The sequence below is a fragment of the Heptranchias perlo genome, chromosome 5 (assembly GCF_035084215.1).
Source record: "Heptranchias perlo isolate sHepPer1 chromosome 5, sHepPer1.hap1, whole genome shotgun sequence".
In the NCBI taxonomy this organism is placed as follows: domain Eukaryota; kingdom Metazoa; phylum Chordata; class Chondrichthyes; order Hexanchiformes; family Hexanchidae; genus Heptranchias; species Heptranchias perlo.
In genome coordinates this window covers 45,383,292-45,411,085 of record NC_090329.1, presented here as the reverse complement: position 1 = coordinate 45,411,085, position 27,794 = coordinate 45,383,292, and the positions used below count along the sequence as shown (strand labels likewise).

At 60.1% G+C, this 27,794-nt stretch overlaps 2 protein-coding genes across 2 annotated transcripts in view; both read right to left on the bottom strand.

Annotated features, from left to right (window-relative positions):
* Positions 1-6,314: 6,314 nt before the first annotated feature.
* LOC137322150 (trichohyalin-like) lies at positions 6,315-19,074 on the bottom strand. Its single transcript, XM_067985264.1, has 9 exons — positions 18,514-19,074; positions 17,275-18,369; positions 14,774-15,163; positions 12,895-13,188; positions 11,262-11,866; positions 10,387-10,939; positions 9,552-9,821; positions 8,970-9,173; positions 6,315-6,932 (listed from the first exon to the last, which is right to left on the bottom strand). Exons 1-9 carry the CDS (start codon positions 19,072-19,074, stop codon positions 6,315-6,317), a joined length of 4,590 nt encoding a protein of 1,529 aa, XP_067841365.1.
* Positions 19,075-20,462: 1,388 nt separating this feature from the next.
* Positions 20,463-27,794, bottom strand: part of LOC137322149 (trichohyalin-like) — a gene marked incomplete at its 3' end in the record, with an annotated part of 31,103 nt that continues 23,771 nt past the window's right edge. Inside the window, 2 exon segments of the mRNA XM_067985263.1 lie at positions 20,463-20,492; positions 24,625-25,617. Coding sequence (XP_067841364.1) covers positions 20,463-20,492; positions 24,625-25,617 — 1,023 coding nt within the window.

The window sequence follows — 27,794 nt, the reverse complement described above, 5'->3', positions numbered from 1 at the left end:
GAGTTATATAATATAAAAATTGAGATGCAATGGTGAATCTATATAAAACCTTAGTAACCATAGTTGGAGTACGGTGTGCAGTTTTAGGCTTTGCACTCTTGGAAGGACGTTGAGGCAACAGAGAGTACAGCGCAGGTTCACTAGCATGCTGCCTGGTGTAAGGAAATACAAATACAAAGAAAGACTGAAATATTGCAGGTCCGGGAGGAGATTAAGGAGTGATTTGATAGAGGTGTTTAAAATTATGAAGGGATGGGACAGAATAGATAGAAATAAACAAGGAGAGATTTTAGCCATAAGTAAAGCAGTGGTAGTAACAAAAAATAATATTCACATCAAATTTCTTATCAATGGTAACCAATGTGCTTAAACCTCCTCTCACTTTGCTGTTTAAATAGACCAAAGTTATTGATCTTCCACCTGGAAAAATAACAGCCTAGAAATTGGATCGTGCTGCACTTGTTTTACAGGTACAAAGTGGGCGCCCAAGAGTCTAATATGACGGGTGGTGTGCGCGCGTTCATTCCGTGCCAGACATGCGCCATATTGGTAATGGTAATGGTTCCTTTGTACGTGTCCAGTGTCCATGCTTGAAATAGGCTATAGGCCCTTTGAAAATGCAAATAGAGGGCCCAATGCGTGTTTGAGGCCCTTTTTGCAAAATTTATTTGCGCATGAGCGCAGCATGTGCCTTGCATGCTATGGTCAGTTTCTTCAGGCGCCTGGCAGCTAAACTACCGGATCTTCAAGGGACCGCTGGAGGCTCCTATCAGAAAGGTAAATTTACTTGCCTTATTGTGGAGTCGGGAGGAGCATTCCTGCTCCTCGCTCCTCCACATTAAATCCACGGGCCACTGCCGGCCACTACTCGTTCTCCTCTCGATTGCCTCCTGGACTTTCCCAATGACCTCGGCCTGCCCCTCAGTTATATTTCTATCAGAATTATACATGTTGTCTACAATTGGAGTCAAACAAGTCAGGCAGTTAACAGAAAAATTAAAAACCCAAGATAAAATTATTCATTTCAGTCATACTCAAAACTTAAAAATGTTGAGCCCACAAGGGAAAATTATAACAAATCTTCCAGGCAGACTTAGAATGTATTTTCTGATGCTTTTTCTTGCATATGAAAAGTTTAAAGATAGATAACAAACTTCATAGAGCACAGTCAATTGTGCCATCAAATTTCCCGTGTGATTTCAGTTAGTAATTTTATGGGATAACGCTGCCCACATGATATTCCTTTCCTTGAAATTACTCATGACCATTAATGATTATTGTCCACATCAACACACAGACCCAGGAGGAATGTTTGACTTTGGTTGACTTCAATGGATATTAAAATCGGGAGAGATGTATAACGGGCGGCTGAATCAATATTGCTTGTTTTACACTATTACCCAAAGTCTAAATTACCTCCCCACCACCCCCCACCCCGTGTTAATGAGCAATTAACAGGCTAATTTCCTCAGGATGTACAGGATTTACAGCATGTTAAGTTCCCCAAAAAAGCACTGGAGGGAGCTGACAGAGGTCGATGAGCAAACACAGTGAAAGACATTGGTCAGAGAGCAGTGAAATCAACAAGTTTACAGCACCAAGTCGGTCTTTGCTGGACATGTTGGAAAGAGAGGAACAGGAACAAAAGAGGGTGACCAGGCGGGTTTCAGGCAATTGGAGGTGGATCATAAAAACTCATGGCTACCTGATGCAGCAGGAGTACTACAGACATGCCAGCTGCCTGGACATGAAGGGACAGTGGGGGTTAAATTCGATGAGGCCCAATACTGGGTGTGAGGGTCGCTGTGCGCGGTTAACCCGCGCCCGGTGTTAGCGATGAAGGCGGCACCCGAGATTTGTGCTGCATCCTCATTACCACAATTCCCACGTGCAGCCAGTACTACCCGTGCCGTTCAGTGGCTGAACGCACCAGCAGGAGGCTCGATATGGGGTGCGGCCAGCAGTAGGTAAAGGTAGCCTGCATCTCTTAAAGGGGAGGTGCACTGTCAATGAAAGCAGTGCACGGTGACAGGCAAAATGACTGGAGCGGCAAGAGAGCGTGCCCCAAGGTTCACCGACAGCGCACTGGAGGCCATAGTGGAGGGAGTGCAGGAACGGAGAGCTATCCTGAATCCGCAGCGTTGCAGGAGACCCTCCAGACACCAGCTGTGGAAGCAGTGGCCGCAGAGGTGAATGGCAGGAAATTAGCACCACCATGTGGGTACAGTGCCGGAAAAAGTTCAATGATTTGACACGAGCGGTGAAGGTGAGTGAATGCAAGTGTCAAGTGGCACATCCTACCAACCACAGCATCGCACCACGCACGACACCCCCCCCCCCCCCTCACCCACCGATCAACAAATGCTGCCCATCCGTGCACCACGCTGCACTTTGGATGCTGCATCTCACCCTCACATAGTACCACACTTGCAATCCACACACCCACCACTCACAGGTTGCACACACTGGCAGCTAGTCAACCATGAGAGGCACATCACCCAAACACATTGCAGGACACTCACTGCCACACTTCCCTTTGTCTTGCAGGAAAAGGTGACACATAACAGACAGCAGACTGAAAGGCCTGAGGGAGGACAGGCATGCCTACACGTCTTCACCCCCCTGGAGGAGACCGTGCTGCGCATCACTGGGCGGAACGTTGCTACTGGTGGCGGAAGGGGGTATCTGCATACCTAATCCTTCTTCTCGTTTTCCACATCTCCCCATCTCACAATCTTTTTTGACACACGTACTGCAGATGGTGGCAGCACACACGTCTTACCTACTCCAATCCCTGCTCTACAACTCAACCCATCTCCCTTTGTCATTGCTGGTGCCCAAGAACTGGAGCTGGCACCGCCCGAGGAGGAGGAGGAGGAGGAGGAGGAGGAGGACACTGATAACAAAGCCACACCATCACTTGATCTGACACTCGCATCCACCAGCTCAGAAACTGAAACAATGCCTAGTGTAGAGGCTAGGTTAGAGGAGGGATCTGCACGTGGTGAGACACCGAGTACAAGTGCGCAGGAGCCGGGGCCGGGGGAATGGATACCACAGGCGCTAGCTCGCCGGAGGGCGAGGTCATACAATGGCTCTGCTGCCGAGGAGTCAGATGATGACTTCAATGGGCCAGGCTAGAGAAGATGGCTGATGGACGTACAACACCATTGGTGCACTGGAAAGCCTGCCAGGAAGCCTGCACACAATGACAAGGGGCATGGAAGAGTCCACCTCAAACTCAGCACAGGGCTTTGCACAGAGCTTGGAGCCCATCCTTTCCAACATGGAACAAATGGTCACCTCCATCAGCACACCTGTGGAACCCACCATGATGCAGCATCTGATGGCTGATGTCGCGGCTTCCATTGCAGCACAGACCGATATCATCAAAGGTCTGCATGCTTTAGTTGAAGCTCAAATCGATGCTATGGCAGCTCAGCCGGCTGCTATCGTGGCTTTGGGTACCACCGTGGAACAGGGCTTCCAGGGCGTCACAGCACTCCAGCAATCCGTTCTCCAGTTTATCACCAGGAGCGATGAGGTGCAAACCCGTGTGAGTGGCATGGCGCCATGGCAGTCGAACCTGCTGTCCTCTCTCAGGACGACAGCATTCCTGCTCTCACCCCTGCCACGCCGACAGTGCCCTTGCTGTTGCCTGTCTGCCAGCCAGGCCAGACTGCTGCAGCCCATGCTGAGATGGTGCAGTCTGAATCCGGGCCCTCCTGGCCCAGAGCTGCTCGAGGTCATCTTCCACGGCCATCTGCACGATCCTCAGTTGAAGGCAAGCAGCCTTCCGCCACCCATGCTCCAACCACTGGGGATGAACCTCGTAGGAGCACTAGGAAAGGAAAAGGCACCATGAACAACAGGCACTGAGGGAATGCACAAGGGTGAATAGTGTAATGTTTGATACTACAGTTAATGTGTTATGTTAAAAATTTGGATTTGAAGTCGCAGTTGGTGGTGGTTTTTATTTATACGATGAGCTGTGGGAGGAGGCAATGTGTAATCATATGAGGGCAATGTTTTGGTCATGTGGGAGAGGAAAGATGGGGAGTGTAGGACTGTTGGTGATTTGTGAGGTGTCGTTGAGGTTAGTGATATCGCTCATGAATAAGGTGAGCACGCAGATCCCTGACAGACACCTCTGCACCTTGTTGCTTCCCTGTGTCTTCGTCCACTTCCTCCTTTGTCTCCTCCTCCTCCTTCTCAGCTTCTTCATTCTCCTCCTAAGCCTTTGGCTCAGAGTCTTGGTGGATAGGTGGTGGCAAGGGCTGTTCCCTCGTAAGGGCGAGGTTGTGCAGCATGCAGCATACAATGACGCATTTTGACACCTGCTCAGCAGAGTATTACAGGGCTCCACCAGAATGGTCCAGGCAGCAGAAGCATTGCTTTAGGAGGCCTACAGTGTGCTCAATGATGTTCTGTGTAGGTGCATGGCTCTCATTGTATGCCTGCTCTGCACATGTGCGTGGGTACCTGAACGGGGTCATGAGCCACCTCATGAGGGGATAGCCCTTATCACCCAATAGCTAGTCTTCGACTTGCCGAGCCAATGCAAAGATAGTTGGAACGTTGGACTGCCGCATTACGAAGGCATCGTGACTGCTGCCAGGGTAGTGGGCATTGACCTGCATGATGTGCTGCGTGTGGTCGCACACCAACTGCATATTGAAGGAGTGGAACCCCTTTCTGTTCATAAAGATGGCCAAGTTGAGAAGTGGAGCACACATGGCTATATGCGTGCAGTCAATGGCACCCAGCACCACAGGGAAGCCTGCAATGCGAACAAGCCTAGTGCTCGCTCGTTCTGCTTCCCTCTGTCCAGGGGGAAAGTGATGAACCTGTTGCACCGCTCGTACAGTGCCTCCTTGACCCCCCCTTCTGCAGCAGTGCACTGCAAACTGTGAGATGTTCTGGGGAATGGTTCTGGGGAATGAGGTGGGCCAAGTGGGGCAAGTGTCAGTGGGGGAACGTTTCGAGAACAGCAATCATAGTATCATAAGGTTTAGATTAGCTATGGAAAAGGACAAGGAGCAATCTAGAGTAAAAATAATTAATTGGAGGTGGGCCAATTTTAGTGGGATGAGAACGGATCTGGCCCAGGTAAACTGGAATCAAAGATTGACAGGCAAAACTGTAATTGAACAATGGGCGGCCTTTAAAGAGGAGATGGTTCGGGTACAGTCTAGGTACATTCCCACTAGGGGGAAAGGTAGGGCAACCAAAGCCAGAGCTCCCTGGATGACAAAAGAGATAGAGAGCAAGATGAAGCTGAAAAAGGGGGAGTATGACAGGTTGATAAAACAAGTGAGAACCAGGCTGAATATAGAAAGGTCAGAGGGGAAGTGAAAAATAAGAGGGGCAAAGGCAGAGTATGAGAATAGACTGGCGGCCATCATAAAAGGGAATCCAAAAGTCTTCTATAGGCATATAAACAGTAAACGGGTAATAAGAGGGATGGGACTGATTAGGGACCAAAAAGGAGATCGACGCATGGAGGCAGAGGGCATGGCGGAAGATGCACTGCAGCAACTCGCCAAAGCTTCTTCGACATCACCTCCCAAACTCGCGACCTCTACCACCTAGAAGGACGGGGCAGCAGGCACATGGGAACAACACCACCTGCGTGTTCCCCTCCAAGTCACACACCATCCCGACTTGGAAATATATCCATGATGTGGAGATGCCGGTGATGGACTAGGGTGGACAAATGTAAGGAGTCTTGCAACACCAGGTTTTAGTCCAACAGCTTTATTTAAAATCACAAGCTTTCGGAGGCTTCCTCCTTCGTCAGGTGAGTGTGGGATTCCATGAAAGGTACCGCATATATAGTCAGAGAACAATGCCTGGTAATCTTTCCAACTGCCCGTTATCAAGGCAATCAAAGGAGTTGAATAGTGTTCAGACGGAGAGACATTACATACAAGACTACTGAATATACAAACGGTCAGAACCCAAAGACAGAGAGAGAGAGAAAAACATCCGAAAGGAAGAGAAAGAGAGAGAAGACCAGTTGTATTAAAAACAGATAACTTTTTTTCGCTGGTGGGGTTACGTGTAGCGTGACATGAACCCAAGATCCCGGTTGAGGCCATCCTCATGGGTGTGGAACTTGGCTATCAATTTCTGCTCGACGATTTTGCGTTGTCGTGTGTCTCGAAGGCCGCGTTGGAGAACGCTTACCCGAAGATCGGTGGCTGAATGTCCTTGACCGACTCCCAGTCGGGGAACAATTCAGCAGTCGCCTCCTCCTCCTCCTCCTCCTCCTCCGTCGTCTACTCCGTCGTCGTCTCCTCCTCCTCCGTCGTCTACTCCGTCGTCGTCTCCTCCTCCTCCGTCTCCTCCTCCTCCGTCGTCGCCTCCTCCTCCTCCTCCGTCGCCTCCTCTGTCGTCGTCGCCTCCTCCTCCTCCGTCGTCGTCTCCTCTGTCGTCGTCGCCTCCTCCTCCGTCGTCGTCGCCTCCTCCACCTCCTCCTCCTCCGTCGTCGTCGCCTCCTCCACCTCCTCCTCCTCCATCGTCGCCTCCTCCTCCGTCGTCGCCTCCTCCTCCGTCGTCGCCTCCTCCACCGTCGTCGCCTCCTCCTCCGTCGTCGCCTCCTCCACCGTCGTCGCCTCCTCCTCCGTCGTCGTCGCCTCCTCCACCTCCTCCTCCTCCGTCGTCGTCTCCTCCTCCTCCGTCGTCGTCTCCTCCTCCTCCTCCTCCGTCGTCTCCTCCTCCTCCTCCTCCTCCGTCGTCTCCTCCTCCTCCTCCTCCGTCGTCGTCTCCTCCTCCTCCTCCTCCGTCGTCGTCTCCTCCTCCTCCTCCTCCGTCGTCGTCTCCTCCTCCTCCTCCTCCGTCGTCGACTCCTCCTCCTCCTCCGTCGTCGACTCCTCCTCCTCCTCCGTCGTCGACTCCTCCTCCTCATCCTCCTCCGTCGTCGTCTCCTCCTCCTCATCCTCCTCCGTCGTCGTCCCCTCCTCCATCGTCGTCGTCTCCTCCTCCTCCTCCGTCTCCTCCTCCTCCTCCGTCTCCTCCTCCTCCGTCGTCGTCTCCTCCTCCTCCTCCGTCTCCTCTCCTCCCCCTCCTCCTCCTCCTCCTCCCCCTCCTCCTCCGTCGTCGTCGTCATCATCGTCTCCTCATCCTCCTCCGTCGTCGTCTCCTCCTCATCCTCCTCCGTCGTCGTCTCCTCCTCATCCTCCTCAGTCGTCGTCTCCTCCTCCTCCCCCTCCTCCGTCGTCGTCTCCTCCTCCTCCCCCTCCTCATCCTCCTCCCTCGTCTCCTCCGTCGTCATCGTCGTCTCCTCCTCTGTCATCATTTCCTCCTCCTCCTCCGTCGTCTTCTCGTCGTCGTCTCCTCCTCCTCCATCGTTGCCTCCTCCTGCATCCCTCCTACGTCGTCTCCTCCTCCAACCCTCCTCCGTCGTCTCCTCCTCCATCCCTCCTCCGCCGTCTCCTCCTCCTCCTCCGTCGTCTCCTCCTCCTCCTCCGTCGTCTACTCCTCCTCCTCCGTCGTCTACTCCTCCTCCTCCATCCCTCCTCCGTCGTCTCCTCCTCCTCTCCTCCGTCGTCTCCTCCTCCTCCTCTCCTCCGTCGTCTCCTCCTCCTCCACCTCCTCTCCTCCGTCGTCTCCTCCTCCTCCTCCTCCGTCGTCGCCTCCTCCTCCTCCCCTCCTCCTCCTCCGTCGTCTCCTCCTCCTCCCCTCCTCCTCCTCCGTCGTCTCCTCCTCCTCCTCCCCTCCTCCGTCGTCTCCTCCATCATCTTCTCCTCCTCCTCCGTCACCTCCTCCTCCATCATTTCCTACGTCATCTCCCGTCCTCCGTCGTCATCTCCTCCTCCTCCATCGTCGTCGTCTCCTCCTCCGTCGTCGTCTCCTCCTCCGTCGTCGTCTCCTCCTCCGTCGTCGTCTCCTCCTCCGTCTTCATCGTCTCCTCCGTCATCTCATTCTTCTCCAACGTCGTCTCCTCCTCCTCCTCCATCGTCTCCTCCTCCGTCGTCGTCTCCCCCTCCCCCGTCGTCGTCTCCCTCTCCTCCGTCATCTCATTCTTCGCCATCGTCGTCTCCTCCCCCCCTCCTCCGTCCTCGTCTCCCTCTCCTCCGTCCTCGTCTCCCCCTCCTCCGTCGTCGTCTCCCCCTCCATCGTCGTCTCCCCCTCCTCCGTCTTCGTCGTCTCCTCCTCCGTCGTCTCCTCCGTCATCTCATTCTTCTCCGTCGTCGTCTCCCCCCCTCCGTCGTCGTCTCCCCCTCCCTCGTCGTCGTCTCCCCCTCCCTCGTCGTCGTCTCCCCCTCCCTCGTCGTCGTCTCCCCCTCCGTCATCTGGTCCTCTTCCTCCTCCGTCGTCGTCTCCCCCTCCTCCGTCGTCGTCTACCCCTCCCTCGTCGTCTCCCCCTCCTCCGTCTTCGTCGTCTCCTCCTCCGTCGTCTCCGTCGTCGTCTCCTCCTCCTCCATCATCCCCTCCTCCGTCGTCGTCTCCCCCCCTCCCTCGTCGTCTCCCCCTCCTCCCTCGTCGTCTCCTCCTCCGTCATCGGGTCCTCTTCCTCCTCCGGCGTCGTCTCCCCCTCCCCCGGCGTCGTCTCCCCCTCCCCCGTCGTCGTCTCCCCCTCCCCCGTCGTCGTCTCCCCCTCCCCCGTCGTCGTCTCCCCCTCCCCCGTCGTCGTCTCCCCCTCCCCCGTCATCTGGTCCTCTTCCTCCGTCGTCTCCTCCGTCATCGTCGTCTCCTCCTTCTCCATCATTTTCGTCGTCTCCTCCTCCATCATTTTCGTCGTCTCCTCCTCCTCCATTGTCGTCGTCTCCTCCTCCTCCTCCGTCGCCGTCTCCTCCATTGTTGTCTCATCCTCTTCCTCCTCCTCCTCCATCATTTCCTCCGTCGTCATCGCCTCCTCCAACCTCCTCCGTCATTGTTGTCGTCTCCTCCTCCGCCGTCATCTCCTCCTCCGCCGTCATCTCCTTCTCCGTCGTCCTCGTCGTCTCCTCCTCCTCCTCCGTCGCCTCCTCCTCCGTCGTCTCCTCCTCCTCCGTCGCCTCCTCCTCCTCCTCCGTCGTCGTCTCCTCCTCCTCCTCCTCCTCCGTCGTATCCTCCGTCGTCTCCTCCTCCGTCGTCTCCTCCTCCTCCATTGTCGTCGTCTCCTCCTCCTCCTCCGTCGTCGCCTCCTCCGTCGTCTCCTCCTCCTCCTCCGTCTCCTCCTCCGTCGTCTCCTCCTCCTCCTCCGTCGTCTCCTCCTCCTCCTCCGTCGTCTCCTCCTCCTCCTCCGTCGTCTCCTCCTCCTCCGTCGTCTCCTCCTCCGTCGTCTGTGTCGTCTGTCGTCTTCTCCTCCTCCGTTGTCGCCTCCTCCTCCTCCGTTGTCGCCTCCTCCTCCTCCGTTGTCGCCTCCTCCTCCTCCGTTGTCGCCTCCTCCATCTCAGTCATCTCCTCCTCTTCCGTCGTCATCGTTGTCTCCACCTCCGTCGTCTGGTCCTCCTCCTCCGCCGTCTCCACCTCCTCCATCGTCTCCTCCGTCGTGTCCTCCTCCTCCGTCATTTTCATTGTCTCCTCCACCTCTCCTCCTCCATCGTCATCTCCTCCTCCTCCACCTCCTCCGTCATTGTCTCTTCCTCCTCCGTCGTTGTCTCCTTCTCCTCCTTCGTCATTGTCTCTTTCTCCTCCTCCGTCTCCTCCGTTGTCATCGTTGTCTCCTCCTCCGTCGTCTGGTCCTCCTCCCTCGTCTCCTCTGTCGTCATCGTTGTCTCCTCCTCTGTTGTTGTTTCCTCCTCCTCCGTCTCCTCTTCATTTGTTGTCTCCTCCGTTGTCGTCTTGTCCTCCTCCTCTGCCATCGTCTCCTCCTCCGTCGTCATCTCCTTCTCCTGCTCCTCCGTCATCGTCATCATCTCCTCCTCCGTCATCTCCTCGTTGTCGTCTCCTCCTCCTCCCCTCCGTCGTGTCGACGTCATCGTCTCCTCCTCCTCCCCTTCTCCGTCGCCTCGTCGTCGTCTCCTCCACCTCCCCTCCTCCGTAATCTCCTCCTCCTCCGTCGTCCCCTCCTCCGTCGTCTCCTCCTCCTCCCCTCCTCCTCCGTCGACTCCTCCTCCTCCGTCGTCTCCTTCTTCTCCTCCCCTCCTCCGTCGTCTCCTCTTCCTCCGTCGTCTCCTATTCCTCCGTCGTCAACTCCTTCTCCTCCACTCCTCCGTCGTCTCCTCCTCCTCCTCCGTCGTCTCCTCCTTCTCCTCCGTCGACTCCTCCTCCTCTGTCGTCTTCTCGTCGTCGTCTCCTCCTCCTCCTCCTCCATCCCTCCTCCGTCATCGTCTCCTCCATCCCTCCTCCGTCGTCTCCTCCATCCCTCCTCCGTCGTCTCCTCCATCCCTCCTCCGTCGTCTCCTCCATCCCTCCTCCGTCTCCTCCTCCTCCATCATCATCTTCTCCTCCTCCTACGTCTCCTCCTCCATCATCATCTTCTCCTCCTCCTCCATCATCATCTTCTCCTCCTCCATCATTTCCTACGTCATCTCCCCCTCCTCCGTCGACGTCTCGTCCTCCTCCTATCATCATCTCCTCCTCCATCATCGTCTCCTCCTCCGTCGTCTCCTCCTCCGTCATCTCATTCTTCTCCATCGTCGTCTCCTCCTCCTCCATCATCTCTTCCGTCGTCGTTGTCTCCTCCTCCTTCATCGTCTCCTCCTCCTCCGTCATCATCTCCTCCATCGTCTCCCCCTCCTCCGTCGTCGTCTCGCCCTCCGTCATCTGGTCCTCTTCCTCCTCCGTTGTTGTCGTCGTCTCCTCCTCCTCCGTCGGTGTCGTCTCCTCCTCCTCCGTCGTCTCCTCCGTTGTCGTGTCCTCCTCCGTCATCTCCTCCTCCTCCATCATTTTCGTTGTCTCCTCCTCCTCCATTGTCGTCGTCTCCTCATCCTCCTCGCCTCTGTCGTCATCGTCGCCTCCTCTTCCGTCGTCGCCTCCTCCTCCTCCGTCGTCGTCGCCTCCTCCTCCTCTGTCATCACCTCCTCCGTCATCTCCTCCGTCATCACCATCTCCTCCTCCTCCATTGTCTCTTCCTCCTCCTCCGTCGCCTTCTCCTCCATTGTTGTCTCATCTTCCTCCTCCTCCATCATCTCCTCCGTCGTCATCGCCTCCTCTTCCTCCTCCGTCATTGTTGTCTCCTTTTCCTCCTCCTCCTCCCTTGTCGTCTCCTCCTCAACCTCCTCCTCCGTCGTCGTCTACTCCATTGTCGTCTCCTCCTCTGCCATCATCTCCTCCTCCTCCTCATTGTCTCTTCCTCTATCTTCTCCTCCTCCTCCTCCATCGTCGTCGACTCTGTTGATGTCTCCTCCTCTTCCTCCTCCTCCGTCGTCTTCTCCTCCCCCTCTGCCATCGTCTCATCCTCTATCTTCTCCTCCTCCTCCTCCATCGTCGTCGACTCTGTTGATGTCTCCTCCTCTTCCTCCTCCTCCGTCGTCTTCTCCTCCTCCTCTGCCATCGTCTCATCCTCTATCTTCTCCTCCAATTCCTCCATCGTCGTCGACTCTGTTGATGTCTCCTCCTCTTCCTCCTCCTCCGTCGTCATCTCCTTCTCCTGCTCCTCCGTCATCGTCATCTCCTCCTCCTCTCTTCCGTCGTCTCCTCGTCGTCGTCTCCTCCTCCTCCCCTCCTCCGTCGTCATCGTCTCCTCCTCCTCCCCTCCTCCGTCGTCGTCGTCTCCTCCTCCTCCCCTCCTCCGTCGTCTCCTCCTCCTCCTCCATCCCTCCTCCGTCATCTCCTCTTCGTCCTCCATCCCTCCTCCGTCGTCTCCTCTTCCTCCTCCATCCCTCCTCCGTCGTCTCCTCCTCCTCCATCCCTCCTCCATCATCATCTCCTCCTCCTCCATCATCTCCTCCTTCTCAGTCGTCATCTCCCCTTCCTCCATCGTCTCGTCCTCCTCCTGTCATCGTCTTCTCCTCCGTCGTCATCTCCTCCTCCGTCGTCATCTCCTCCTCCTCCCCTCCTCCATTGTCTCCTCCGTCTTCGTCGTCTCCTCCTCCTCCGTCGTCGTCGTCTCCTGCTCCTCCGTCGGTGTCATCTGCTCTCCTCCGTCATCGTCGTCTCCTCCTCCTCCTCCATTGTCATCGTCTCCTCTTCCTCCTCGCCTCCGTCGTCGTCTCCTCCTCCGTCGTCGTCTCCTCCTCCTCCATTCCTCCTCCTCCATCGTCTCCTCCTCCTCCATCCCTCCTCCGTCGTCTCCTGCTCCTCCTCCATCATCGTCTCCTCCTCCGTCGCCTCCTCCTCCATCATTTCCTCCGTCATCTCCTCCTTCTCAGTCGTCATCTCCCCTTCCTCCTCTGTCGTCATTGTCGTCTCCTCCTCCTCCGTCGTCTCCTCCTCCACCTCCTCCTCCTCCGTCGTCTACTCCTCCTCCTCCGTCGTAATCTGGTCCTCTTCCTCCTCCTCCGTTGTCGTCGTCTCCTCCTCCTCCGTCGGTGTCGTCTCCTCCTCCTCCGTCGGTGTCGTCTCCTCCTCCTCCGTCGGTGTCGTCTCCTCCTCCTCCGTCGGTGTCGTCTCCTCCTCCTCCGTCGGTGTCGTCTCCTCCTCCTCCGTCGGTGTCGTCTCCTCCTCCTCCGTCGGTGTCGTCTCCTCCTCCACCTCCTCCATTGTCATCGTTTCCTCTTCCTCCTCGCCTCTGTCCTCATCATCTCCTCCTCCTCCGTCGTCGTCTCCTCCTCCTCCTCCATCCCTCCTCCGTCGTCTCCTCCTCCTCCATCCCTCCTCCGTCGTCTCCTCCTCCTCCATCATCGTCTCCTCCTCCTCCATCATCGTCTCCTCCTCCTCCGTCGCCTCCTCCTCCATCATTTCCTCCGTCATCTCCTCCTTCTCAGTCATCATCTCCCCCTCCTCCTCTGTCGTCATTGTCGTCTCCTCCTCCTCCATCGTTGTCTCCTCCTCCTCCTCCGTCGTCTCCTCCTCCTCCGTCGTCGTCTCCTCCTCCTCCGTCGTCGTCTCCTCCTCCTCCTCCGTCGTCTCCTCCTCCTCCGTCGTCTCCTCCTCCTCCTCCTCCTCCGTCGTCTCCTCCTCCGTCGTCTCCTCCTCCTCAGTCGTCTCCTCCTCCGTCGTCTCCTCCTCCGTCGTCGTCTCCTCCGTCGTCGTCTCCTCCGTCGTCGTCTCCTCCGTCGTCGTCTCCTCCTCCTCCGTCGTCGTCTCCTCCTCCTCCGTCGTCGTCTCCTCCTCCTCCGTCGTCGTCTCCTCCTCCTCCTCCTCCGTCGTCGTCTCCTCCTCCTCCTCCTCCGTCGTCTCGTCCTCTCCTCCGTCGTCATCTCGTCCTCCGTCGTCTCCTCCTCCTCCTCCTCCATCATCTCCTCCGTCGTCTCCTCCTCCTCCGTCATCTGGTCCTCTTCCTCCTTCATCATCGTCGTCGCCTCCTCTTCCTCCTCCTCCTCCGTCGTCTCCTCCTCCTCCGTCGTCATCTGGTCCTCTTCCTCCTCCGTCGTCGTCGTCTCCTCCTCCTCCGTCGGTGTCGTCTCCTCCTCCTCCGTCGGTGTCGTCTCCTCCTCCTCCGTCGGTGTCGTCTCCTCCTCCTCCGTCGGTGTCATCTCCTCTCCTCCGTCGTCTCCTCTGTTGTCATGTCCTCCTCCGTCATCGTCGTCTCCTCCTCCTCCATTGTCATCGTCTCCTCTTCCTCCTCGCCTCTGTCGTCATCATATCCTTCTCCTCCGTCGTCGTCTCCTCCTCCATTGTCGTCGTCTCCTCCTCCTCCATCCCTCCTCCGTCGTCTCCTCCTCCTCCGTCGTCTCCTCCTCCTCCTCCGTCGTCTCCTCCTCCTCCTCCTCCGTCGTCTCCTCCTCCTCCTCCTCCGTCGTCGTCTCCTCCTCCTCCGTCGTCTCCTCCTCCTCCTCCTCCTCCTCCGTCGTCTCCTCCTCCTCCTCCGTCGTCTCCTCCTCCTCCGTCGTCGTCTCCTCCTCCTCCGTCGTCTCCTCCTCCTCCGTCGTCGTCTCCTCCTCCTCCGTCGTCGTCTCCTCCTCCTCCTCCGTCGTCTCGTCCTCTCCTCCGTCGTCATCTCGTCCTCCGTCGTCTCCTCCTCCTCCTCCTCCATCATCTCCTCCGTCGTCTCCTCCGTCTCCTCCTCCTCCGTCATCTGGTCCTCTTCCTCCTTCATCATCGTCGTCGCCTCCTCTTCCTCCTCCTCCTCCGTCGTCTCCTCCTCCTCCTCCTCCGTCGTCATCTGGTCCTCTTCCTCCTCCGTTGTCGTCGTCTCCTCCTCCTCCGTCGGTGTCGTCTCCTCCTCCTCCGTCGGTGTCGTCTCCTCCTCCTCCGTCGGTGTCGTCTCCTCCTCCTCCGTCGGTGTCATCTCCTCTCCTCCGTCGTCTCCTCTTCCTCCTCGCCTCCGTCATCGTCGTCTCCTCCTCCTCCATTGTCATCGTCTCCTCTTCCTCCTCGCCTCTGTTGTCATCATATCCTTCTCCTCCGTCGTCGTCTCCTCCTCCATTGTCGTCGTCTCCTCCTCCTCCATCCCTCCTCCGTCGTCTCCTCCTCCTCCATCCCTCCTCCGTCGTCTCCTCCTCCTCCATCATCGTCTCCTCCTCCATCTCAGTCATCATCTCCCCCTCCTCCTCCGTCGTCATTGTCGTCTCCTCCTCCTCCTCCGTCGTCGTCTCCTCCTCCTCCTCCTCCGTCGTCGTCTCCTCCTCCTCCTCCTCCGTCGTCGTCTCCTCCTCCTCCTCCTCCTCCTCCGTCATCTCGTCCTCTCCTCCGTCGTCATCTCGTCCTCCGTCGTCTCCTCCTCCTCCTCCTCCATCATCTCCTCCGTTGTCGTCATCGTCTCCTCCTCCATCTCCTCCTCCTCCGTCATCGTCGTCGCCTCCTCTTCCTCCTCCTCCTCCGTCGCCTCCTCCTCCTCCTCCTCCTCCTCTGTCGTCTCCTCCTCCTCCTCCTCCGTCGTCATCTGGTCCTCTTCCTCCTCCGTCGGTGTCATCTCCTCTCCTCCGTCGTCTCCTCCGTCGTCGTCTCCTCCTCCATCGTCGTCGTCTCCTCCTCCGTCGTCCCCTCCTCCGTCGTCTCCTCCTCCTCCATCCCTCCTCCCCTCCTCCTCCATCATCGTCTCCTCCTCCTTCGTCGCCTCCACCTCCATCATTTCCTCCGTCATCTCCTCCTTCTCAGTCATCATCTCCCCCTCTTCCTCCGTCGTCATTGTCGTCTCCTCCTCCTCCGTCGTCTCCTCCTCCTCCGCCGTCGTCTCCTCCTCCTCCTCCTCCTCCGCCGTCGTCTCCTCCTCCTCCTCCTCCTCCTCCGTCGTCGTCGTCGTCTCCTCCTCCTCCTCCTCCTCCATTGTCGCCTCCTCCATCTCCTCCATCTCAGTCATCTCCTCCTCCATCATCGTCTCCTCTTCCATCGTCATCGTTGTCTCCGCCTCCGTCGTCTGGTCCTCCTCCTCCTCTGTCTCCACCTCCTCCATCGTCTCCTCCGTCATGTCCTCCTCCTCCATCATTTTCGTTGTCTCCTCCTCCTCCCCTCTTCCATCATCGTTGACTCCACCTCCTCCGTCGTTGTCTCCTTCTCCTCCTCCTCCATCTCCTCCCCCTTCGTCACCTCCGTCGTCATTGTTGTCTCCGCCTCTGTCATCTGGTCCTCCTCCTCCTCCATCTCCACCTCCTCCATCGTCTCCTCCGTCGTGTCCTGCTCCTCCTTCATTTTCATTGTCTCCTCCTCCTCCTCCTCCTCCTGTCATTGTCGGCTCCCCGCACCCCCCGTCGTCATCTACTCCCCGTCCTCCTCCGTCGTCGTCGTCTCGTCGTCGTCCCGTCCCCCTCCTCCTCCGTCGTCTCCTTCTCCTCCTCCATCTCCACCGTCGTCGTCTCCTCCTCCTCCTCCTCCGTCGTCGTCGTCTCCTCCTCCTCCTCCTCCGTCGTCGTCGTCTCCTCCTCCCCCCCCCGATCGTCCCCTCCTCCGCCGTCGTCCTGTCCCCCTCCTCCGTCTCCTCCTCCTCCGTCGTCGTCTCTTTCTCCTCCTCCGTCTCCTCCTCCTCCGTCGTCTCCTCCTCCTCCTCCTCCGCCTGCTCCTCCTCCTCTGCCTCCTCCTCCGTCGTCTCCTCCTCCGCCTGCTCCTCCGTCGTCGACTCCTCCTCCTCCTCTGCCTCCTCCTCCGTCGTCGTCTCCTCCTCCTCCTCTGCCTCCTCCGTCGTCGTCTCCTCCTCCTCCTCCTCTGCCTCCTCCTCCGTCGTCGTCTCCTCCTCCCCCGCCCCCCGTCATCGTCCCCTCCTCCGCCGTCGTCCTGTCCCCCTCCTCCGTCTCCTCCTCCTCCGTCGTCGTCTCTTTCTCCTCCTCCATCTCCTCCTCCTCCGTCGTCGTCTCTTTCTCCTCCTCCGCCTCCTCCTCCGTCGTCTCCTCCTCCTCCTCCTCCGCCTCCTCTTCCGTCGTCTCCTCCTCCTCCGCCTGCTCCTCCGTCGTCGTCTCCTCCTCCTCCTCCTCCGCCTCCTCCTCCGTCGTCGTCTCCTCCTCCTCTGCCTCCTCCTCCGTCGTCGTCTCCTCCTCCTCCTCTGCCTCCTCCTCCGTCGTCGTCTCCTCCTCCTTCGTCGTCTCCTCCTCCTCCTCCTCCTCCGTCGTCCTCCTCCTCCTCCTCCCCGTCGTCCGCCTCCACCCCGTCGTCCTCCTCCTCCTCCTCCCCGTCGTCCTCCTCCTCCTCCCCGTCGTCCTCCGCCACCTCCTCCTCCTCCGCCGCCACCTCCTCCTCATCGTCGTCTCCTCCTCCGTCTCCTCCTCTTCCTCCGTCGTCGTCTCCTCCTCTGTTGTCGTCGCCTCCGCCTCCGCCCCCTCATCGTCTCCTCCGTCGTTTCCTCCTCCTCTGTCTGCTCCTCCGTCATCGTCTCCCCTCCACTTCCTCCTCCTCCGTCACCGTCTCCTCTTCCTCCTCCTCCGTCACCGTCTCCTCCATCTCCTCCTCCTCCGTCGTCGTCTCCTCCATCTCCTCCTCCTCCGTCGTCTCCTCCTCCGTCATCGTCGTCCCTTCCTCCTCCTCTGTCGTCTCCTCCTCCTCCTCCGTCGTCTCCTCCTCCTCCTCCTCCGTCGTCTCCTCCTCCACCTCCGTCGTCGTCGTCTCCTCCACCCCCCCCCCCCCCGTCGTCGTCCCTTCCTCCTGCTCCGTCATCGTCGTCCCTTCCTCCTCCTCTGTCGTCTCCTCCTCCTCCGTCGTCTCCTCCACCTCCTACTCCTACTCCATCGTCTCCTCCACCTCCTCCGTCGCTTTCGTCGTTTCCGCCTCCTCCTCCGTTGTCATTTTCTCCTCCTCCTCTGTCGTTGTCTCCTCCATCGTTTCCTCCTCCTCTTCCTCCTATGTCTCCTCCTCCGTTGTCGTCTCCTCCTCCACCTCCACCATCTCCTGCTCCTCCTCCTCCGACGTCATCATCTCCTCCTCCACCTCCGTCGTCGCCTCCTCTGTCGTCTCCACCTCCATCGTCTCCTCCTCATCTGTCGTCTCCCCCTTCTCCGTCGTCTCTGTCTCCTCCTCCTCCTCCTCTGTCGTCTCCTCCTCCTTCTCTTTCGGCTCCTTCTCCTTCACTGTCGTCTCCTCCTCCTCCTCTGTCGTCGTCGTCTCCTCCTCCTCCTCTTTCGGCTCCTCCTCCTCCTCTTTCGGCTCCTCCTCCTCCTCTGTCGTCGTCGTCTCCTCCTCCTCTGTCGTCGTCGTCTCCTCCTCCTCTGTCGTCGTCGTCTCCTCCTCCGTCATCTCCTCTTCCTCCTCCGTCGTCTCCTCCTCCTCCTCCTCCTCGGTCGTCTCCTCCTCTGTCGTCGTCTCCTCCTCCTCCTCGGTCGTCATCTCCTCCTCCTCCTCCTCCTCCTCGGTCGTCATCTCCTCCTCCTCCTCCTCGGTCGTCTCCTCCTCCTCCTCCTCGGTCGTCTCCTCCTCCTCCTCCTCGGTCGTCTCCTCCTCCTCCTCCTCGGTCGTCTCCTCCTCCTCCTCGGTCGTCTCCTCCTCCTCCTCCTCGGTCTCCGTCTCCTCCTCCTCCTCCTCGGTCGTCGTCTCCTCCTCCTCCTCCTCGGTCGTCGTCTCCTCCTCCTCCTCCTCGGTCGTCGTCGTCTCCTCCACCTCCTCTGTCGTCGTCTCCTCCACCTCTGTCGTCTCGGTGTCCTCCTTCTCTGTCGTCTCCTCCTCCTCCATTGTCGCCTCCTCCATCTCAGTCATCTCCTCCTCCGTCATCGTCTCCTCTTCCATCGTCATTGTTGTCTCCGCCTCCGTCATCTGGTCCTCCTCCTCCTCTGTCTCCACCTCCTCCATCGTCTCCTCCGTCATGTCCTCCTCCTCCATCATTTTCGTTGTCTCCTCCTCCTCCGTCATTGTCGACTCCTCCTCCGCCGTCATCGTTGACTCCACCTCCTCCGTCATTGACTCTTCCTCCTCCGTCGTTGTCTCCTTCTCCTCCTCCTCCGTCTCCTCCTCCGTCGTCGACTCCTCCTCCTCCTCCGCCTCCTCCTCCGTCGTCGTCTCCTCCTCCTCCTCCGCCTCCTCCTCCGTCGTCGTCTCCTCCTCCTCCTCCGTCGTCGTCTCCTCCTCCTCCTCCGTCGTCGTCTCCTCCTCCTCCTCCGTCGTCGTCTTCTCCTCCCCCTCTGCCATCGTCTCATCCTCTATCTTCTCCTCCTCCTCCTCCATCGTCGTCGACTCTGTTGATGTCTCCTCCTCTTCCTCCTCCTCCGTCGTCTTCTCCTCCTCCTCTGCCATCGTCTCATCCTCTATCTTCTCCTCCAATTCCTCCATCGTCGTCGACTCTGTTGATGTCTCCTCCTCTTCCTCCTCCTCCGTCGTCATCTCCTTCTCCTGCTCCTCCGTCATCGTCATCGTCTCCTGCTCCTCCGTCATCGTCATCTCCTCCTCCTCTCTTCCGTCGTCTCCTCGTCGTCGTCTCCTCCTCCTCCCCTCCTCCGTCGTCATCGTCTCCTCCTCCTCCCCTCCTCCGTCGTCGTCGTCTCCTCCTCCTCCCCTCCTCCGTCGTCTCCTCCTCCTCCTCCATCCCTCCTCCGTCATCTCCTCTTCGTCCTCCATCCCTCCTCCGTCGTCTCCTCTTCCTCCTCCATCCCTCCTCCGTCGTCTCCTCCTCCTCCATCCCTCCTCCATCATCATCTCCTCCTCCTCCATCATCTCCTCCTTCTCAGTCGTCATCTCCCCTTCCTCCATCGTCTCGTCCTCCTCCTGTCATCGTCTTCTCCTCCGTCGTCATCTCCTCCTCCGTCGTCATCTCCTCCTCCTCCCCTCCTCCATTGTCTCCTCCGTCTTCGTCGTCTCCTCCTCCTCCGTCGTCGTCGTCTCCTGCTCCTCCGTCGGTGTCATCTGCTCTCCTCCGTCATCGTCGTCTCCTCCTCCTCCTCCATTGTCATCGTCTCCTCTTCCTCCTCGCCTCCGTCGTCGTCTCCTCCTCCGTCGTCGTCTCCTCCTCCTCCATTCCTCCTCCTCCATCGTCTCCTCCTCCTCCATCCCTCCTCCGTCGTCTCCTGCTCCTCCTCCATCATCGTCTCCTCCTCCGTCGCCTCCTCCTCCATCATTTCCTCCGTCATCTCCTCCTTCTCAGTCGTCATCTCCCCTTCCTCCTCTGTCGTCATTGTCGTCTCCTCCTCCTCCGTCGTCTCCTCCTCCACCTCCTCCTCCTCCGTCGTCTACTCCTCCTCCTCCGTCGTAATCTGGTCCTCTTCCTCCTCCTCCGTTGTCGTCGTCTCCTCCTCCTCCGTCGGTGTCGTCTCCTCCTCCTCCGTCGGTGTCGTCTCCTCCTCCTCCGTCGGTGTCGTCTCCTCCTCCTCCGTCGGTGTCGTCTCCTCCTCCTCCGTCGGTGTCGTCTCCTCCTCCTCCGTCGGTGTCGTCTCCTCCTCCTCCGTCGGTGTCGTCTCCTCCTCCTCCGTCGGTGTCGTCTCCTCCTCCACCTCCTCCATTGTCATCGTTTCCTCTTCCTCCTCGCCTCTGTCCTCATCATCTCCTCCTCCTCCGTCGTCGTCTCCTCCTCCTCCTCCATCCCTCCTCCGTCGTCTCCTCCTCCTCCATCCCTCCTCCGTCGTCTCCTCCTCCTCCATCATCGTCTCCTCCTCCTCCATCATCGTCTCCTCCTCCTCCGTCGCCTCCTCCTCCATCATTTCCTCCGTCATCTCCTCCTTCTCAGTCATCATCTCCCCCTCCTCCTCTGTCGTCATTGTCGTCTCCTCCTCCTCCATCGTCGTCTCCTCCTCCTCCTCCGTCGTCTCCTCCTCCTCCGTCGTCGTCTCCTCCTCCTCCGTCGTCGTCTCCTCCTCCTCCTCCGTCGTCTCCTCCTCCTCCTCCGTCGTCTCCTCCTCCTCCGTCGTCTCCTCCTCCTCCTCCTCCTCCGTCGTCTCCTCCTCCGTCGTCTCCTCCTCCTCAGTCGTCTCCTCCTCCGTCGTCTCCTCCTCCGTCGTCTCCTCCTCCGTCGTCGTCTCCTCCGTCGTCGTCTCCTCCGTCGTCGTCTCCTCCTCCTCCGTCGTCGTCTCCTCCTCCTCCGTCGTCGTCTCCTCCTCCTCCGTCGTCGTCTCCTCCTCCTCCGTCGTCGTCTCCTCCTCCTCCGTCGTCGTCTCCTCCTCCTCCTCCTCCGTCGTCTCGTCCTCTCCTCCGTCGTCATCTCGTCCTCCGTCGTCTCCTCCTCCTCCTCCTCCATCATCTCCTCCGTCGTCTCCTCCTCCTCCGTCATCTGGTCCTCTTCCTCCTTCATCATCGTCGTCGCCTCCTCTTCCTCCTCCTCCTCCGTCGTCTCCTCCTCCTCCGTCGTCATCTGGTCCTCTTCCTCCTCCGTTGTCGTCGTCTCCTCCTCCTCCGTCGGTGTCGTCTCCTCCTCCTCCGTCGGTGTCGTCTCCTCCTCCTCCGTCGGTGTCGTCTCCTCCTCCTCCGTCGGTGTCGTCTCCTCCTCCTCCGTCGGTGTCATCTCCTCTCCTCCGTCGTCTCCTCTGTTGTCATGTCCTCCTCCGTCATCGTCGTCTCCTCCTCCTCCATTGTCATCGTCTCCTCTTCCTCCTCGCCTCTGTCGTCATCATATCCTTCTCCTCCGTCGTCGTCTCCTCCTCCATTGTCGTCGTCTCCTCCTCCTCCATCCCTCCTCCGTCGTCTCCTCCTCCTCCGTCGTCTCCTCCTCCTCCTCCGTCGTCTCCTCCTCCTCCTCCTCCGTCGTCTCCTCCTCCTCCTCCTCCGTCGTCGTCTCCTCCTCCTCCGTCGTCTCCTCCTCCTCCTCCTCCTCCTCCGTCGTCTCCTCCTCCTCCTCCGTCGTCTCCTCCTCCTCCGTCGTCGTCTCCTCCTCCTCCGTCGTCGTCTCCTCCTCCTCCGTCGTCGTCTCCTCCTCCTCCTCCGTCGTCTCGTCCTCTCCTCCGTCGTCATCTCGTCCTCCGTCGTCTCCTCCTCCTCCTCCTCCATCATCTCCTCCGTCGTCTCCTCCGTCTCCTCCTCCTCCGTCATCTGGTCCTCTTCCTCCTTCATCATCGTCGTCGCCTCCTCTTCCTCCTCCTCCTCCGTCGTCTCCTCCTCCTCCTCCTCCGTCGTCATCTGGTCCTCTTCCTCCTCCGTTGTCGTCGTCTCCTCCTCCTCCGTCGGTGTCGTCTCCTCCTCCTCCGTCGGTGTCGTCTCCTCCTCCTCCGTCGGTGTCATCTCCTCTCCTCCGTCGTCTCCTCTTCCTCCTCGCCTCCGTCATCGTCGTCTCCTCCTCCTCCATTGTCATCGTCTCCTCTTCCTCCTCGCCTCTGTTGTCATCATATCCTTCTCCTCCGTCGTCGTCTCCTCCTCCATTGTCGTCGTCTCCTCCTCCTCCATCCCTCCTCCGTCGTCTCCTCCTCCTCCATCCCTCCTCCGTCGTCTCCTCCTCCTCCATCATCGTCTCCTCCTCCATCTCAGTCATCATCTCCCCCTCCTCCTCCGTCGTCATTGTCGTCTCCTCCTCCTCCTCCGTCGTCGTCTCCTCCTCCTCCTCCTCCGTCGTCGTCTCCTCCTCCTCCTCCTCCTCCTCCTCCTCCTCCGTCATCTCGTCCTCTCCTCCGTCGTCATCTCGTCCTCCGTCGTCTCCTCCTCCTCCTCCTCCATCATCTCCTCCGTTGTCGTCATCGTCTCCTCCTCCATCTCCTCCTCCTCCGTCATCGTCGTCGCCTCCTCTTCCTCCTCCTCCTCCGTCGCCTCCTCCTCCTCCTCCTCCTCCTCTGTCGTCTCCTCCTCCTCCTCCTCCGTCGTCATCTGGTCCTCTTCCTCCTCCGTCGGTGTCATCTCCTCTCCTCCGTCGTCTCCTCCGTCGTCGTCTCCTCCTCCATCGTCGTCGTCTCCTCCTCCGTCGTCCCCTCCTCCGTCGTCTCCTCCTCCTCCATCCCTCCTCCCCTCCTCCTCCATCATCGTCTCCTCCTCCTTCGTCGCCTCCACCTCCATCATTTCCTCCGTCATCTCCTCCTTCTCAGTCATCATCTCCCCCTCTTCCTCCGTCGTCATTGTCGTCTCCTCCTCCTCCGTCGTCTCCTCCTCCTCCGCCGTCGTCTCCTCCTCCTCCTCCTCCTCCTCCATTGTCGCCTCCTCCATCTCCTCCATCTCAGTCATCTCCTCCTCCATCATCGTCTCCTCTTCCATCGTCATCGTTGTCTCCGCCTCCGTCGTCTGGTCCTCCTCCTCCTCTGTCTCCACCTCCTCCATCGTCTCCTCCGTCATGTCCTCCTCCTCCATCATTTTCGTTGTCTCCTCCTCCTCCCCTCTTCCATCATCGTTGACTCCACCTCCTCCGTCGTTGTCTCCTTCTCCTCCTCCTCCATCTCCTCCCCCTTCGTCACCTCCGTCGTCATTGTTGTCTCCGCCTCTGTCATCTGGTCCTCCTCCTCCTCCATCTCCACCTCCTCCATCGTCTCCTCCGTCGTGTCCTGCTCCTCCTTCATTTTCATTGTCTCCTCCTCCTCCTCCTCCTCCTGTCATTGTCGGCTCCCCGCACCCCCCGTCGTCATCTACTCCCCGTCCTCCTCCGTCGTCGTCGTCTCGTCGTCGTCCCGTCCCCCTCCTCCTCCGTCGTCTCCTTCTCCTCCTCCATCTCCACCGTCGTCGTCTCCTCCTCCTCCTCCTCCGTCGTCGTCGTCTCCTCCTCCCCCCCCCGATCGTCCCCTCCTCCGCCGTCGTCCTGTCCCCCTCCTCCGTCTCCTCCTCCTCCGTCGTCGTCTCTTTCTCCTCCTCCGTCTCCTCCTCCTCCGTCGTCTCCTCCTCCTCCTCCTCCGCCTGCTCCTCCTCCTCTGCCTCCTCCTCCGTCGTCTCCTCCTCCGCCTGCTCCTCCGTCGTCGACTCCTCCTCCTCCTCTGCCTCCTCCTCCGTCGTCGTCTCCTCCTCCTCCTCTGCCTCCTCCTCCGTCGTCGTCTCCTCCTCCTCCTCCTCTGCCTCCTCCTCCGTCGTCGTCTCCTCCTCCCCCGCCCCCCGTCATCGTCCCCTCCTCCGCCGTCGTCCTGTCCCCCTCCTCCGTCTCCTCCTCCTCCGTCGTCGTCTCTTTCTCCTCCTCCATCTCCTCCTCCTCCGTCGTCGTCTCTTTCTCCTCCTCCGCCTCCTCCTCCGTCGTCTCCTCCTCCTCCTCCTCCGCCTCCTCCTCCGTCATCTCCTCCTCCTCCGCCTGCTCCTCCGTCGTCGTCTCCTCCTCCTCCTCCTCCGCCTCCTCCTCCGTCGTCGTCTCCTCCTCCTCTGCCTCCTCCTCCGTCGTCGTCTCCTCCTCCTCCTCTGCCTCCTCCTCCGTCGTCGTCTCCTCCTCCTTCGTCGTCTCCTCCTCCTCCTCCTCCTCCGTCGTCCTCCTCCTCCTCCTCCCCGTCGTCCGCCTCCACCCCGTCGTCCTCCTCCTCCTCCTCCCCGTCGTCCTCCTCCTCCTCCCCGTCGTCCTCCGCCACCTCCTCCTCCTCCGCCGCCACCTCCTCCTCATCGTCGTCTCCTCCTCCGTCTCCTCCTCTTCCTCCGTCGTCGTCTCCTCCTCTGTTGTCGTCGCCTCCGCCTCCGCCCCCTCATCGTCTCCTCCGTCGTTTCCTCCTCCTCTGTCTGCTCCTCCGTCATCGTCTCCCCTCCACTTCCTCCTCCTCCGTCACCGTCTCCTCTTCCTCCTCCTCCGTCACCGTCTCCTCCATCTCCTCCTCCTCCGTCGTCGTCTCCTCCATCTCCTCCTCCTCCGTCGTCTCCTCCTCCGTCATCGTCGTCCCTTCCTCCTCCTCTGTCGTCTCCTCCTCCTCCTCCGTCGTCTCCTCCTCCTCCTCCTCCGTCGTCTCCTCCTCCACCTCCGTCGTCGTCGTCTCCTCCACCCCCCCCCCCCCCCCCCGTCGTCGTCCCTTCCTCCTGCTCCGTCATCGTCGTCCCTTCCTCCTCCTCTGTCGTCTCCTCCTCCTCCGTCGTCTCCTCCACCTCCTACTCCTACTCCATCGTCTCCTCCACCTCCTCCGTCGCTTTCGTCGTTTCCGCCTCCTCCTCCGTTGTCATTTTCTCCTCCTCCTCTGTCGTTGTCTCCTCCATCGTTTCCTCCTCCTCTTCCTCCTATGTCTCCTCCTCCGTTGTCGTCTCCTCCTCCACCTCCACCATCTCCTGCTCCTCCTCCTCCGACGTCATCATCTCCTCCTCCACCTCCGTCGTCGCCTCCTCTGTCGTCTCCACCTCCATCGTCTCCTCCTCATCTGTCGTCTCCCCCTTCTCCGTCGTCTCTGTCTCCTCCTCCTCCTCCTCTGTCGTCTCCTCCTCCTTCTCTTTCGGCTCCTTCTCCTTCACTGTCGTCTCCTCCTCCTCCTCTGTCGTCGTCGTCTCCTCCTCCTCCTCTTTCGGCTCCTCCTCCTCCTCTTTCGGCTCCTCCTCCTCCTCTGTCGTCGTCGTCTCCTCCTCCTCCTCTTTCGGCTCCTCCTCCTCCTCTTTCGGCTCCTCCTCCTCCTCTGTCGTCGTCGTCTCCTCCTCCTCTGTCGTCGTCGTCTCCTCCTCCTCTGTCGTCGTCGTCTCCTCCTCCGTCATCTCCTCTTCCTCCTCCGTCGTCTCCTCCTCCTCCTCCTCCTCGGTCGTCTCCTCCTCTGTCGTCGTCTCCTCCTCCTCCTCGGTCGTCATCTCCTCCTCCTCCTCCTCCTCCTCGGTCGTCATCTCCTCCTCCTCCTCCTCGGTCGTCTCCTCCTCCTCCTCGGTCGTCTCCTCCTCCTCCTCCTCGGTCGTCTCCTCCTCCTCCTCCTCGGTCGTCTCCTCCTCCTCCTCCTCGGTCGTCTCCTCCTCCTCCTCGGTCGTCTCCTCCTCCTCCTCCTCGGTCTCCGTCTCCTCCTCCTCCTCCTCGGTCGTCGTCTCCTCCTCCTCCTCCTCGGTCGTCGTCTCCTCCTCCTCCTCCTCGGTCGTCGTCGTCTCCTCCACCTCCTCTGTCGTCGTCTCCTCCACCTCTGTCGTCTCGGTGTCCTCCTTCTCTGTCGTCTCCTCCTCCTCCATTGTCGCCTCCTCCATCTCAGTCATCTCCTCCTCCGTCATCGTCTCCTCTTCCATCGTCATTGTTGTCTCCGCCTCCGTCATCTGGTCCTCCTCCTCCTCTGTCTCCACCTCCTCCATCGTCTCCTCCGTCATGTCCTCCTCCTCCATCATTTTCGTTGTCTCCTCCTCCTCCGTCATTGTCGACTCCTCCTCCGCCGTCATCGTTGACTCCACCTCCTCCGTCATTGACTCTTCCTCCTCCGTCGTTGTCTCCTTCTCCTCCTCCTCCGTCTCCTCCTCCGTCGTCGACTCCTCCTCCTCCTCCGCCTCCTCCTCCGTCGTCGTCTCCTCCTCCTCCTCCGCCTCCTCCTCCGTCGTCGTCTCCTCCTCCTCCTCCGTCGTCGTCTCCTCCTCCTCCTCCGTCGTCGTCTCCTCCTCCTCCTCCGTCGTCGTCTCCTCCTCCTCCTCCTCCGTCTCATCCTCCTCCTCCTCCTCCGTCGTCGTCTCATCCTCCTCCTCCCCGTCGTCCTCCTCCTCCTCCTCCCCGTCGTCCTCCTCCTCCTCCTCCCCGTCGTCCTCCTCCTCCTCCCCGTCGTCCTCCTCCTCCTCCCCGTCGTCCTCCGCCACCTACTCCTCCTCCGCCGCCACCTCCTCCTCATCGTCGTCTCCTCCTCCGTCTCCTCCTCTTCCTCCGTCGTCGTCTCCTCCTCTGTTGTCGTCGCCTTCGCCTCCGCCCCTCTCATCGTCTCCTCCGTCGTTTCCTCCTCCTCTGTCTGCTCCTCCGTCATCGTCTCCCCTCCTCTTCCTCCTCCTCCGTCACCGTCTCCTCTTCCTCCTCCTCCGTCACCGTCTCCTCCATCTCCTCCTCCTCCGTCGTCGTCTCCTCCATCTCCTCCGTCGTCTCCTCCTCCTCCTCCTCCTCCGTCATCGTCGTCCCTTTCTCCTCCTCTGTCGTCTCCTCCTGCTCCGTCGTCTCCTCCTCCTCCTCCTCCGTCATCTCCTCCTCCACCTCCGTCGTCGTCGTCTCCTCCTCCCCCCCCCGTCATCGTCACCTCCCCCCCCCCCCCGTCATCGTCTCCTCCTCCGCCGTCGTCCTGTCCCCCTCCTCCGTCTCCTCCTCCTCCGTTGTCGTCTCTTTCTCCTCCTCCTCCTCCGCCTCCTCCTCCGTCGTCGTCTCCTCCTCCTCCGTCGTCGTCTCCTCCTCCGTCGTCGTCTCCTCCTCCTCCTCCTCCGTCGTCGTCTCCTCCTCCTCCTCCGCCTCCGTCGTCGTCTCCTCCTCCTCCTCTGCCTCCGTCTCATCCTCCTCCTCCGTCGTCGTCTCGTCCTCCTCCTTCCCGTCGTCCTCCTCCTCCCCGTCGTCCTCCTCCTCCTCCCCGTCGTCCTCCTCCTCATCGTCCTCCTCCTCCCCGTCGTCCTCCGCCACCTCCTCCTCCTCCTCGTCGTCTCCTCCTCCGTCTCCTCCTCTTCCTCCGTCGTCGTCTCCTCCTCTGTTGACGTCGCCCCCGCCCCTCTCATCGTCTCCTCCGTCGTTTCCTCCTCCTCTGTCTGCTCCTCAGTCATCGTCTCCCCTCCTCTTCCTCCTCCTCCGTCACCGTCTCCTCTTCCTCCTCCTCCGACACCGTCTCCTCTTCCTCCTCCTCCGTCACCGTCTCCTCTTCCTCCGTCACCGTCTCCTCTTCCTCCTCCTCCGTCACCGTCTCCTCCATCTCCTCCTCCTCCTCTGCCTCCTCCTCCGTCGTCGTCTCCTCCTCCTCCTCTGCCTCCTCCTCCGTCGTCGTCTCCTCCTCCTCCTCTGCCTCCTCCTCCGTCGTCGTCTCCTCCTCCTCCTCTGCCTCCTCCTCCGTCGTCGTCTCCTCCTCCTCCGCCTCCTCCTCCGTCGTCGTCTCCTCCTCCTCCTCCTCCGTCTCATCCACCTCCTCCTCCTCCGTCGTCGTCTCGTCCTCCTCCTTCCCGTCGTCCTCCTCCTCCCCGTCGTCCTCCTCCTCCTCCCCGTCGTCCTCCTCCTCCTCCCCGTCGTCCTCCTCCTCCTCCCCGTCGTCCTCCTCCTCCTCCTCCTCCTCCGCCGCCACCTCTTCCTCATCGTCTCCTCCTCTTCCTCCGTCGTCGTCTCCTCCTCCTCGTCGTCGTCTCCTCCTCTGTTGTCGTCGCCTCCGCCTCCGCCCCTCTCATCGTCTCCGCCGTCGTTTCCTCCTCCTCTGTCTGCTCCTCCGTCACCGTCTCCTCTTCCTCCTCCTCCGTCACCGTCTCCTCCATCTCCTCCTCCTCCGTCGTCTCCTCCTCCTCCGTCATCGTCGTCCCTTCCTCCTCCTCTGTCGTCTCCTCCTCCTCCTCCGTCGTCTCCTCCTCCTCCTCCGTCGTCGTCGTCTCCTCCACCCCCCCCCCCCCCCGTCGTCGTCCCTTCCTCCTGCTCCGTCATCGTCGTCCCTTCCTCCTCCTCTGTCGTCTCCTCCTCCTCCGTCGTCCCCTCCACCTCCTACTCCTACTCCATCGTCTCCTCCACCTCA